The sequence below is a fragment of the Belonocnema kinseyi genome, chromosome 6 (genome assembly GCF_010883055.1).
Source record: "Belonocnema kinseyi isolate 2016_QV_RU_SX_M_011 chromosome 6, B_treatae_v1, whole genome shotgun sequence".
NCBI lineage: Eukaryota > Metazoa > Arthropoda > Insecta > Hymenoptera > Cynipidae > Belonocnema > Belonocnema kinseyi.
In genome coordinates this window covers 100,530,960-100,544,577 of record NC_046662.1, presented here as the reverse complement: position 1 = coordinate 100,544,577, position 13,618 = coordinate 100,530,960, and the positions used below count along the sequence as shown (strand labels likewise).

The following is a 13,618-nucleotide window of genomic DNA, read 5'->3' as shown; positions in this document are numbered from 1 at the left end:
TCTCTATCCCATCCACACACTACTCCTTTCCCCTGCCGAGTGAGTCACGCCTACCCCGAAAGGGAAATGGCTTAATGGTGTAATAATAATAATAACATTTGATGTATTTTTTTAAATAATAAATTTATAATAACCTTAAGTAAATAATTATTGCTACAATAGTACTAAGTTACAAAGTCAATTACGGTGAAGAACCCGTTAAATTAAAATATTATTATGGTTTATTCTTAACCACAACTATGAAATAAGTCGCAATTGAGCCTCTACATAGTACAAATTAATTCTAAATAACAAACTAGTGAAATTTAAAATCATATTATCCTCGAAAAATTGGTCCAATTGCCCTATTTAATTTTTCTCGTTTTAATAACGTACAGTCAAATTTTATAGAATCGTAAATAAAAATGTAGTTAATTTTTTGGCTATGATGCCTTAAAAAAATTTGGTAGCTTTACCTATTTTCTATTCCATATTCAAAATAAAAGTTATTTTTTCGATGGTATACGTGAAAGGAAAATCTATTACTTCGGAATGTATGGTAACTAATTTGAAATTTTTTGTGTGGTACAGAAAAAACTCAATACAAAACATTTGTACCGTTCTTACCACTAAAACTGTTGCTTTCACAAACTGTGATGATACAGGTTAGAGGAAAGAACGAAGTATGCGTTACGAGAGCCCGGGCGTCGAGGAGAATATGAAGCTTTAATGGATACATGAGTAAAACTCAAGAAAATAGAGGCAAAACCTTCAATATGGGGGCTGAAGCTGATATAGAAGCAAAATATGATGAAAATATCTGTAGGAGTGGCTACGTAAGAGCTAGTAGAACAAGTTGCCGCAAAGAAGGGGCCATGCTTCCATTTGGAGCGTCAAAGTAGGGCCTATATTTCGACTCGGGCGCTAGGGCCTCAACCTTATTGCTACTAAACACATTAAAAGAAGTAAAGTCTCTTTAAATATAATGTACGACTGTAGAAACTAAAGTTCATTACAAAAATTCCTAGCAATGGAATCAAAAATTGAAACCTACAGAGATTTGCATTATATTAATGAAATTATCATTTTCCCCATCTTTTGAACATTGAATTATTAATTGAAAACGTGCGAAAAAATTTCATGTCGCTACTAGCGTATATAGACAGAAAGCTTTGAACCAGCCTGATTTCTCTATACTTTGTAGCAGTCATTGTACGTCCCCACTTCAAGCAACAAATTTTAAGCGCTATAAATGTGTAGCACTTGTAAATGAAATTCTGATATTGCGCGACAGTTTTGTCAAGTTTGGTAAACCTCGGGGAACGGTTGCAGAAAGCACGAGTGTCGAGTCGCGCAATATTATTGAGGATTATCAGCAAATACCAAACCTGGACCAAATAAATTGTTTTTAAAAAAATTAATAAATTAAGTTTAAAAAGTTTTTGAAATAATATATAGATATATATTATTTCAATAAAGTAATAACATCCAGGTAGTTTTTTTACAAATTAAAACAAAATGGATCCCACAACAATGACTGGTGATGAAATAGTAATATCGGGAATTTCGGGAAAATTTCCGAACTGTGATAACATTAGAGAATTGCAACAAAATCTGATGAACAAAGAGGATTGTACTACTGATGATACGAGTCGTTGGGATATTGGTAAATATTTTATATTCATTTAAATTTAAAACAAATTTATAGCAAACGGAAAAATGTATTTAAACTTTATTTGGCTATTTCAGTGATACTTATAAATTTTTTGTTTTTGACGTGTTGAATTAATTTGGAATAAAAAGATAACTTAAAGTTTGGAATATGCCCGGTTATGATAAAGCTAACATAGGCAGTAAATTCAAATTCAAGAACAATAACCAGCAAGCTAATTTTAAGACAATAAATAAGGGATTTGTCAATTTTCTAGCATCTGCTCTCTCTGTAGTTTATATGTTTCTAACATAATGCTATTCGCATTTTAACTTTTGGTATCTTGTTTCCCGGAGAGGCTCAAAAACCTCTAGTGGGTGTCCGAATGACTTCCTAAAAGTTTGAGCAATAAAAAACGGCCTAAATTCGAAAAACGTGGTAAAATGTGAAAACCCCGAAATTTTGCATTTTTCTTGTTATGTCGAAGCAAATGATTTTTATTTTCTGTTTCAAGTTCAGGGTAAAAGTTTACTATCTATGCAGAAACTCAATTTACGACTTTATAAGTATAATTATTTGAAGGATTAAAAAACTTCGCGTTAAATCAGCCTACGTTGAAATTATTTCAACGAACGAGTCAAAAAATATTTATTTTCAAAGTTAAAAGTTTTATCAGCTAAATAAACATTTTGAATGCGATTAAATATCATGAATTCACTGAGTATTTATACAAAATATATACTCGCGCAATATTAATTTTTGGAGCCAAAGTTCAAGATTCGTTGTTGATTCATTTGCATGGTCTAACTTTAGATTTCTTTATATTCCATGGTATATTTAATTGAATCCCAAGTTTCCACTCAATAAAAAAGTAGGTTACAACTGATTTCGGACTTCGGCTCATAAAAATTAATATTGCACGAGTAAATATTTTGTATGAATAATTAGCAGTTACATAATATTTAATCACGCTCTTCCTTTAGATTAAAAATGTAGGATTTACTCATGATTTACTATGGATTTACTTTTGTTCAAATAGCTAAACAAAATTTTGACTTTAAAACTAAATATTTTGTAACTCGTTTATTAAATTAACTTTAGCTTAAGCTGAAGCGTCGCGAAATATTCAAATCTTTTAAATGATCCTACTTTAAAAGTCTTAGATTCTGTTTCTGAAGTGAAGTTTCTGTTTCCAATATGAAGTGAAGTATGAATTTTCAATCGGTCAGACAAACCGAATTTAAACTTTCTTTGGTAGTGTATTTAGAATAAATCCAACAGAAAACGATCTTATGTTCGCGAAATCAAATTAAAATATAGTAAACTGGTCAATATTACGGAAAATTACTTTTTTTTGTAATGATCGGATCAATAATTGCTCTTTTCTAATATCAGTGTACCGTAGAAGTTGTATGCTACGTTAACATAAGTTCTTATAATATATTGACCTTATCAAAAATTATCTTATGTTCGCACACTTATGTTAAAAAGCTGAAAATCGTAAAAATCTCGAGAAAATGTATTTTACTCATTATTCTCAAGTGAGTAATTTTTTTCTTGTCCGGGTGAAGGTAAAAATTATATAATAGCTGATATAAATGCCTATGCAGTATTGACCTTAAAGTTGACTTTAAAGTTAAAATATTAATTCCAGGTTCAAGTTTTTTTAAATGCTTTTTTTACTTACAAATTTTAACTAAATAAAATTAGCAGAATGATAAACATTAGGTTATTTTTTTTGCTGCGAAATTTGATTAAAACTTAATGTATTAAACAAATATTTAAAATACGCATCTGTAAATCCACCTACTCATATAAAATGTGTAAAAAAACAGGAAACTAATAGGGCATTCGTTTATCCTGCACTGGTGTAGAGCAAGAGCACTCCGATCGCTCCGTCTTTGGCCCCAGCTTTTCAGCGAAAAAACTTCGCTGAGATTTTGTCGTGAAATCCAACCGATTCATTAGCGCAATCTTACTGTCTTCAGAACCCGATCTTTCATTGAGTTCTCAATTGATTAACCTTTTGCAGCTCTACCAGGCTCTACTCTACCTGCAAGTCTAAACGTGATCGAGCAACGAGTATTAGAGCGACCAACCTTTCGTTTCTGTACTCACCTCCAACACTACACGCGTTCTCACATTGAGTCCCTGTTGTTTGAACCTTTTGTTACTCTCGTGACAAAGGCTAATTGGAAACCATTTAATCCCCTTTTTAAATATTTGCATATTTACTACTGTTAGAAGGAGCAACGTGAAAATGCATCCCTAAAATTTTTTTAGACTGAGTCACTGATTTCTAACAAAGATCACCAGGTTTTCGGGAGGATCAATGTGTGTCCTTTCACCAACCGCTCCGGAATAGGCTCTTCCGACTACAGATACGAGGTAAAAATGCAGGCCAGATACTGATGGGTTGATGAAAACCTCTTTCACTAGAAGGTCTTGATACCTTCATTCCTCTTCAGAAGTTATAAGGACACTACACAGCACCTTGAAGGCATTTATGTTCTTTGAGTTAGCTTTCAAAGGTTGCTGGACTTCGTAGACTTCTCTCTAAAATGTTTCGATCTCCTCTGGTTTAGGCGGGTGGTCAACAGCAAATGGAGGGTCTTGGAAAAGTCGAGATTGGTCAGAGACCCATCTCTCTATTCGCTCTAAACTTCTCCTGGCCTTAGATAGTAACCGTATTTTGACAAAAAATATGCTGCCTTGTGGTTAATAACTTTGACTTGGTAAGTATGTAATGATGAATCCGTACTTCGCGCGTGAACTGTCGGACTCTGGCTGTGAAATTCATGCCGATGTTTTGAAATTAAGCACACACTCAATGCGGGATGTGTATTGTCTTACACAGCCTATCTTGATGTTGAGTTGCTGCATTCATCTTTTGGTATCATGCTCATCCATTGGTTATGTTTTATGGTTTTCATTCTCCAAGGTTCTAGCTACATTGTATACATCACAATTAATGGTTCAGTCCAGAGGATGGACTCTTCAGAAAAATCTCCATCAAGCTCGTCATTTAGTTCAGCCAGATCTTTAGGCTTAAGAGAAACCTGGATGTTGATATTTCTCCCCTTCGAAAAGCATCGCTCTTGCTCTATTGAATGTCTGTTTGCAGTGCTCTCAGTTTCGCCTCCCTTTCTCTATTGCTAACTTGTTCTGGCTGCGTTTGGGTAGGCGCTCCGCCTTCATAACTCCTTTTCCGGAGTTTCTTGGATCTGCTTCGCAGTCGTTGATGCGAAAAATGCGAGAACTCTGGGTGTTTCTTGCGCCACAGATCATGTAGTCGTGCCATAAAACCTTGTTTATGGGCCATGATTGTATTATAGCACTCTAGCAGGTTGTCCTTGATTCAATAGGTCTACTCAAAAGCATCGAGATTCTTCCGGTTCATCGCATTGGCTCTGTCTTGATTGGCTCCCCTAACTCTAGGTTAGTCGAAATTGTTGCCCGACCTATTAAGGAGAGCCCTGCGCGGTCGATTGCTTTAAATCACAGTTACTATAACTTTGTTTGGTGTTATCATTGTTTCCCACTCGAGCAGCTAGAGAAAAGGGCTCGTCGATCCTTTTGAAGCCATGCATGCACGGATAAGGCTACATACTCTGCCAGTATTATATAGTTCAATTATATAGTTAGGCCCAACCTTAGTGTCGCACAATCGACGATCCTCGTCGAGGAACTTAGCGTCCGTTAGCACGGACTGATTTACCTTGATTCTCGGCATTCCAGATGCCATTTCCTTTATCGGTGTTAGCGTAATACCTAGCGCCGAACCCAGAAACTCCACATGTTGTTTCTCGAAATACGCTTTTAACCTGCCATGGTAGGGTAGTTCCGGGGTAGACGTGACTCATATGTGCTAATGACCTGATATATTCATGCAAATTATTTATACGTCTATACTTGTATACTTAAAATAATATATTTTTGATTGTACTCTGTATTTACGAATATTTTAATGCGAGTATGCATTCGCGTATCGAAATTCAAAGCTCAAACGAATTACGTCAACGAACCCTAAGCGGAAATTAATTAGAAAAATGTACCTAGTAAATCAATTAAATTGGCTCCAGTTTTAAAGGACTGATATTCGAATCAGTCTTAAAATAAAAGGAAAAAATCAGAAAAAAATGATGATATTTTTATGAAGTTCAAATGTTGTCTTTTTAGAAACAAAAATAAAAAAGTAAGGATAATTAAGAGAAAATTGGAACCTCAAAAGAAAAGCATACATTTTGATCCTCGCTAAATTTTTGAATCACCTAACCCGGCGAAACATCCCAGCACGTAAAGGCCCTTTATCAGATTGTGTAATCGGTTCTGAATTTTGAGGCCGCTAGGAGGAATTTTTTTTTCTAATATTTTGCAATCCTCATCTAAATATCCATATCGTGACGTAAAAAGAGCAGGTTTTGTAATAAAATGTTTTCATTTTGTTTTATAATAAAATTAAGTGAGAACAATAGTATTCAACCCTTATCACTTATACCTCTCAAAAATGACATATTACTTACATGGAATCAAATTGACTCCAGCTGACAAATGGAATTTGCTTAAATATTATCGTTTCCAATTTTTCTTTAATAAAAATTATTAATGTGGGTCTAGTGAAATATTTATCAATATTGGTTCAATAATTTTTAATCATCTAAACCAATTCCATTTGTTTAAACAGTTTTTTTTGTAATCATATTTATCATCAAAAAAGTTTTTTTTAAATTGATCAAACAATGTTATTAAATATTCCACTAAAGAAATATTAATAATTAAAAAAAAATTATTCAAACAAATGTCATTTGTTTAAAAAATTGAGAATTAATGAACTAATGTTAATAAATATTCCACTAGACCAATAGAAATAATTTTTAAGGAAAAAATTAATAACCGAAAAAAAATATTCAAGCAAATTCTATTTGTTTAAACGATTGAAAATTAATGAACTAATGTTGGTGAATCTTCTACTAGACTAATAGTAATAATTTTTATGTAAAAACGAATTTTCGACAAAAAATTAATAAACCAATGATAATAAATATGCCACTAGACCAATATTAATAAATTCAACTTTTCGGTTTATTTACACTAATCATGATTATTTGCGTACAAAAAAAAAGCACAAAACTGAAATCTTTGCTATTTATGAATCTCGAGCACTATACTTATATGCGGTCAGAATGACCCCAAAAAATCCTGAAAAATTTGTTAATTCAACTGCAAAAGCAGCAGGGGCACTTAGGCTCAGCGGTAGCATGTTGAACGTATGGATAGAAGAGACCTCAAAATCTTACCAAATGGCAGCACATGTCTTAATTTAAACGCTCTCCTATTTGTATTTTAGTCTGAAGTTGATCTTGGGGTATTTCTAACCTCATGCAAGTGCTGAGGGTTAAGTAGCAGTGTCGCTCAATGATAGCTGTACATTCATTTCCACAACGTGCCTGTTCACACTTGTCAAATTCTAGTCGGCAGATACTTCTGGAGCGAGGCGAATTATCCGGAACGAATGAACCCGGGCATTATTATGAGATTTCGGCCAGTTAGCAAAATTGACATTATGAAATCATTGATTAATTCAATTTCAATTACCATAATGAATTTCTTCATATAATTACAAGAAATTGTATAAAATATTCATAAAAATCGGTTGATATTTGCAGTAATAATGTAAGCCTGTATGGAATAAAGAATTTATATGTATTTACACCGCATATTTCTACCAAATTCACACTAACGACTGTATTTTTTTAAATTTTCTCCACATGAATGATATTTAATCGATAAGTAGATCGTTTCGAAGTATTTTGTACATAAGTCTGACTTTTATTATTAAGTTATAGTTCATTATTATGGCACAAAATAATTCGATCAGTCACATGGGCATCAGTTGGCATCGGAGCCTCACTGCTGCTCGACTTGAGTTTTTGTGCTAATTCGAGTGTGTCTCTCGCTTCGAGTGAACTGTCAACACGTCATGACGCATTTGCACAGGCAGGCTGTTCAGTGTCCCCAATCTTGGGAACTTTTTACATTGCGCTTGCGTCGCACTGACCGCCCGATTGATCACTGTTAAGCGCGCTGATTTTGAATTATATAATTATTCAGATTTAAAATTTATGATAAATAATGATTTAAAAATGCATCCAAAGTAATTTCTTGATCCTAAATTGGAATTTTTTAGTAACAGATGAAAAAATAATGCATTTTTCATGCAAAAATTTTATTTAAAAAAAGAGTTAAATATCTGAAATCATCGAAATCCGTATATTACGAATTATTAAGTTTTAGGCTGTTAACTATAACATTTAAAAAATCTATGTCTAAATTTTAATCCGAAGGCTTAACAAAGGACCCACTGATATAGCCTCTCTGCTTGTTATTTATGTTCGAATTCTTATTTCAATTTTAGCATCTCTGCTTGTTATTTATGATCGTATTTCTATTTCATTTTCGGAAAAGACATTTTAAAATCCTCAAAGCATTTAAACGAGCTACCTGGAACTTTAAATATATACATTTGAGTGCCTGCGGAGAATTTCTCAGAGCTTCTCAGAGCCTTGAGAATCTTTAGCATCCTGAGATTTCTTTGGGTAAGGACGGCCTCAAAATTCAGAACCGATTACACATGCTGATATCCTTAACGATAAAATGACTCTTTCATTGTTATGAGATAACGGTCTGTTACAAAAACAGTCATTATAAAATCATGGATTAATCTATTTTTTATGAGCACAATAAATTTATTTGTACAATTACAAAGCAGTGTATAAAAGATTCCGGAACATTGGTTAACATTTGCAGTAACAGGTATTTTTTGAATTTTTCCCACATGAATAATTTTTAATCCATTAGTAGAATATTTCCAACTATTTTTTACATAAATCTGACTTGTACAAATAATTCTTATATATTTTCACAATTCTTTCCCTAAGGGGGAATAATTCTCGGATATGACTCAGCGAATGATTCGTAATATTACTTTTTTTGTTTAAAGATATTTAGCAATAGAATTTTGAGGCGTTCTGAATTTTGAGGCCGCAAGATTGAATAATTTTTGTCTAATTTTTTGCATACTTTATCTACATAATCATATCTCGGAGCAAGCAGAGCTAATTTTTTAATAAAATTGTTATATTTTGCTTAACAATCAGAAACGAACGAATCGTAGCATTGAGCGCAGTGTTAACTGTCTGCATTTTCACCGCCTATAATGTAGAATACATATTATATAATCTATAATGTAAACATTTTATTGAAAAACCGGCTATGTATGCTTCAATATATGATTATGTAGATTTACGTATGCAAGAAATTAGAAAACAATTATTCAATCGTGCGCCCTAAAATTCAAAACCGAGTGCTCTATTGCTAAATATATAAACCAAAAAAGGTAATCGTGCAATCGTTAATTGTGTCATGTCAACTGCAGAAAATAATATTTTTTCACGATTTACGAAAAAAAAATTGTGTAGCAAATTAAATTGTTTTACAAAGTACTGTATATCCTGAAGACAATAACTTAATTTATAATAATAAACTATAAGTTCATAATAAAAGTCAGACTTATGTACAAAATATTCCGATACACTACTTATGGATTAAATATTATTCATGTGGAGAAATTTTAAAAAAATACCGTCATTAGAAGTGAATTTGGTAGAAATATGCGGTGTAAGTGCAGAAAAATTCTTTACTCCTACAGGTTTACATTATTACTGCAATTACTGCCACCCTCAAATTTTTTCACAATACTGGAACCCAAGGAAGACACTGGACGCTGGTCGTTCGTGCTCGGTTGCTTGCTTCTCTAAGACCTTTCCGTTATTAGAGCATTAGAGGCTGTTGAAAAAAATGAAAATTTGGTTAAATATTAATCAATAGAATTTTAATAAGTTGCTTTAGATTTGTTAAATTATGTCATGAATGTTAAAAAAAGGTAGAAGAAAATCGGAGAATAACTTTAAGAGTTATTGCAATTTTGTTGCATTCACAAGGTTTGTGAATATTTCATTTATTAGATCGGAAATTAACCGATTTTCAAGAACTTTGTTTTCATTTTCTTTAAATTTTGTCACGAAATTCATTCAGATAAATAAAATTTAATTGAGCTAAGTCTTTATAATTTCAGTTATTATAATTTAATAACAATGAAAGGGTCGTGCGTGGTGTTATACGAAAGTCGAGGAAAGCAGCCGTTTGCTCGCAGCGGGGAGCCTGCCTCGGAGCCTGCCTAGCTGCTCAGCCCGAGGTGGTTTCCCCTTGCAGGCGACAGGCTAATCTGCTACGGCACTAGTTTGGGAAAAGCTGCAATAGACCAGCGATTCCTAAACTATTTATGCACTTTCTGGGGAGCGGCAGGGCCGCCACCCTCACATATTTTCACAATACCATGCTTCACGCAAGAGAATTAGAACCGGTTGAGAAAAATTAAAATGTGTCCATATGTTAATAAATTAAATTTCAATTAGTTGAATCAATTTCCTAATCTAATTTTAAGAAAATGAAAAAAAGTTGATAAAAATCTGTTGATATTTTCAATTCCAGTAGACAGTTCTTGTAATTTTGCGTGTTCTTAACGATATGCTTAATTACTCGAAATGTTAACCGATTTCCATCAACTTTTTTTTCATTTTCTTAAAATTACATCAGGAAAATGATTCAGATAATTATAATTGAATTAAGTCATATCTTTAGGATTTTAGTAATTGAAACAGTCTTAAATCTCATGAAAATGAAAGGATCCTCCTAGCGGGGGGGGGGGGCGAGTGGCTACGCCCGGACTGGCTTCCCCCTCGGGGGCTGCCCGGCCCTGGGTTATATCCCCCTGCCGGCGGCAGCCTCATCGGCCAGCGGCACTAGTTTGGGAATCGCTGCAATAGACTATCTTGTTGGGACCATAATCAAGTGCTAGCTAGCCAGGCAGAAAAGAAAATGTTCCAAGTGCTCAAGCTAAATATTTGTTTGTATTTTTTCAAAAATATTCACGCTGTTCAAAAGCATAAAAAACGAGATATAAAACTTCAAAAACAAAAAATTTTTTCCATCTATATAGTCTCTAAAGTAATTTTTAACGGCAATTATGTAGAATATATTTTGAAAAGAAGAACTGACAGTGCCACATTTACGCTCAGTACGGTTTATTCTGGCTCCGAACAGTTCCCTGATAATTTTCTATGCACACAATTTATCTAAATACACCAAAAAGTGTCCTTGTTTTATTAGTGTATTATAATAATATTTTATAATTGAAATTATCAAAGAATTAAAAAGTTAGAAACTTGACTTGAATTCAGATCCGCACGTGATTGGAAAAATATTGATTTCAATTTCACAATATTCAGTAAAACAACATTGTTCTTATATTCTGCACAAATAGTTATTTTGCATGCTGAGCCACGAACAGTCTGACCCCTTACATTAATTTACAATGACATTGTTAATGTTAACCAAATTTATGTCTCGTGAAGAAAACATGAGATGCACCAATCAGGTAATCTATGTGCGGCGTTTGTAATTATTATTTAAATTGTGGATGTTTATTTCACAAAATGTTCTTAAATTCAAAAATGAGAAATAAGTTTACAAGGAAATGAGTTAAATATGGGACACCAACTTCTTTTCGAAGGATTTCCAGGACTCTATGAATCAAAATTTAAAGAAATATCGGTCATTTGAAGGACAATCAAATAGATGTTTAATTATCTTGATCGATTTTTTCCTCAACTGCTTTTCTAAAAATTTATATTTGGTAAAAAACGATGTTTTCGAAAATAAAAAAGTGTGACCTAAATATATGTAGGGGAGCGTTCATATAGGAAGTCACGTTTTATTTCAAGCTTTTTTTACATCACTCCCCGTACCCCTTGTCGCACTCAGTCACGAATTAACGGGGCCCGCACCTATAATATTACGTCACCTTCTTTCGACCCCTCTCCTTTTCACATTTTTTAAAGTAATTATAAAATACTTTTCGGAATAATCTCAAATATGGGAATCAAACGTTACATAAACATAACCAAAAATATTAACCTGATTATTAACACTTTTTTATTCTTCTTAAAGAAAATATCAAACAGCTAGGATATATATGGACTTAATAATTTTCAGGTTGTAAATTAAAAACAAGAAAACCCTCCGTGATATCGCGCGTAGAATGACTCGCCCCCCCCCCCATATGTTACGATTTGTCACGCTTCACAATACCCCCCCTCCCCCTGGGTGCGTGACATCATAAGTTATTTGCATTAGTCCCAAACCTATAAAACTGAATTTATTATATATAATACTAGGAAGTGAATTTCCTTCTTGAATACGGTTATAGAGAAAACATCAATTCTCAGCGTGTATTTTTAAGATGCAGCTTCCATTTTATATCACGTAGTTACGTACAGATACTCTGGTAACGTATAGCAATGTTATAATGTATTCCCAACACTGGTGCTGTCACTCTTACGTCGTATCCACATGCGGCATAACAGCTTGGCAGCCAACGTAGATTGCCAACCATGTAATTCTCGCAGCCAATCAGGGTCTCGATTTCTCTCATAGATGTATGAAACATCATTTTATTGTGAATAACCATTTAAGTTAAACAGGGAGCGAGCTCAGCTGATTGCGAGATTTTCTAGGTTACGTTTTACAACAATCAATAATGGTAAATATTTTATTTATGTATTCTGACTATTTTAAGGCGATTTTAAAAACCGGAAAAACGTCAGAATAATTTAACTATATATTATTTTAATTGATTCTTTAATGAAAAATTGTTAAGACACCAAGCACGAAATATGCATTGTCATTCGAGGAGAAAGAAATTAGGTTCTGAAATCTCATGATTCAGGGTAACCGCTGGACCGGGAAACTGGGAAATGACCGGGAAGTATGATTGTGAATTTTTTCTTTGACCGGGAACTTTACAAGTTTTTAGAAGAAAAATCTATCCAATCAGTTTTAATATCAAGAAATTTATATCACAATATATATAATACCATTTAAAATAAGTTTTATTTCAACTTTTTTTTTCAAATTCTAAGCGTAATTGTTAATTTTTTTAATCATGAAATCATTAAGTTTACATTGTGTAATTCTAAAATCTTTTACCATAACAATTTTCCATTTTAGATTTTCATTTTCGAGGGTACATTTTCCATTTGAAGAATTTTACGATTGTAATTTTTTGCGATTTGCGATTGTAATTTTTTGACAAAAAACGTTTTAAGTTGATCAACTGTAAATATAAATTCATCAACGATTTTTAAAATTAAACTGTAGTTCGTGTTTTCGTAATTGAACAATAATTGGATGATTTTATGGGGCGATTCTAAATCAGGTTCAATTAAACAATTTACAGATTTTGCAGTTAAAAATTGAACTACTTCAATTCAAAAGCCTTAGCAGTTAATCAAACGTAAACTTCCGACTGTAAATTTATAAACATTCTGTTGTTTTAGTAGAAAATATACCATCTTTAACCTTTTCAATTTAAACATTTTTAATCAAGAAAAAGAGCAATTTTGTAATAGTCAGCAATGTTTTAGTGTTTATTTAAAATGGAAAATTAAAACTAAACAATTCGAAACTAAATTGTTTGAAACAGAAAGCCTTGAATTGTTAAAATTTCAGAGAGCGAAACCTAAACTTAGAACGTCACAATGTCAACTTTATTGTTCTTTTCACAAACATTTTTATTTATAAGTGAAAATGTTAAATTGATGCAAAATCCTGTTAAACAAAACAAGAATCTAACGACCAAATTTGGACCACAACGAATAAACGAAAACCAAAGAAACCCTATTGTAATCTGAAAAAAAAAACAAGAAAAAAATAAAATAAAGTTTTCGCAAAAAAATAAAAAAGAGGATAGAAAATGAGAAGGCAGTTAACCACATCCCCTTCCTTCTCTTTTTCTTTCTTTCGTCTTTTTTATTTTTATGACCATCAAATTACAATAAAATAAAAATAAAAAACATAAATAAATTTGCA

The 13,618-nt window shown here is 32.6% G+C and overlaps 1 protein-coding gene across 2 annotated transcripts in view; it reads left to right on the top strand.

Moving 5' to 3' along the window:
* The first annotated feature begins 1,303 nt into the window (after nucleotides 1-1,303).
* The window catches only part of LOC117174964 (fatty acid synthase-like), a 108,570-nt gene continuing 96,255 nt past the window's right edge, over nucleotides 1,304-13,618 (top strand). For both annotated transcript variants that reach the window (XM_033364435.1, XM_033364434.1), the window contains exon 1: nucleotides 1,304-1,645. In XM_033364435.1, the coding sequence (XP_033220326.1) occupies nucleotides 1,498-1,645 (148 nt within the window). In that variant the 5' untranslated portion in view covers nucleotides 1,304-1,497. The remainder of the gene's footprint in view (nucleotides 1,646-13,618) is intronic.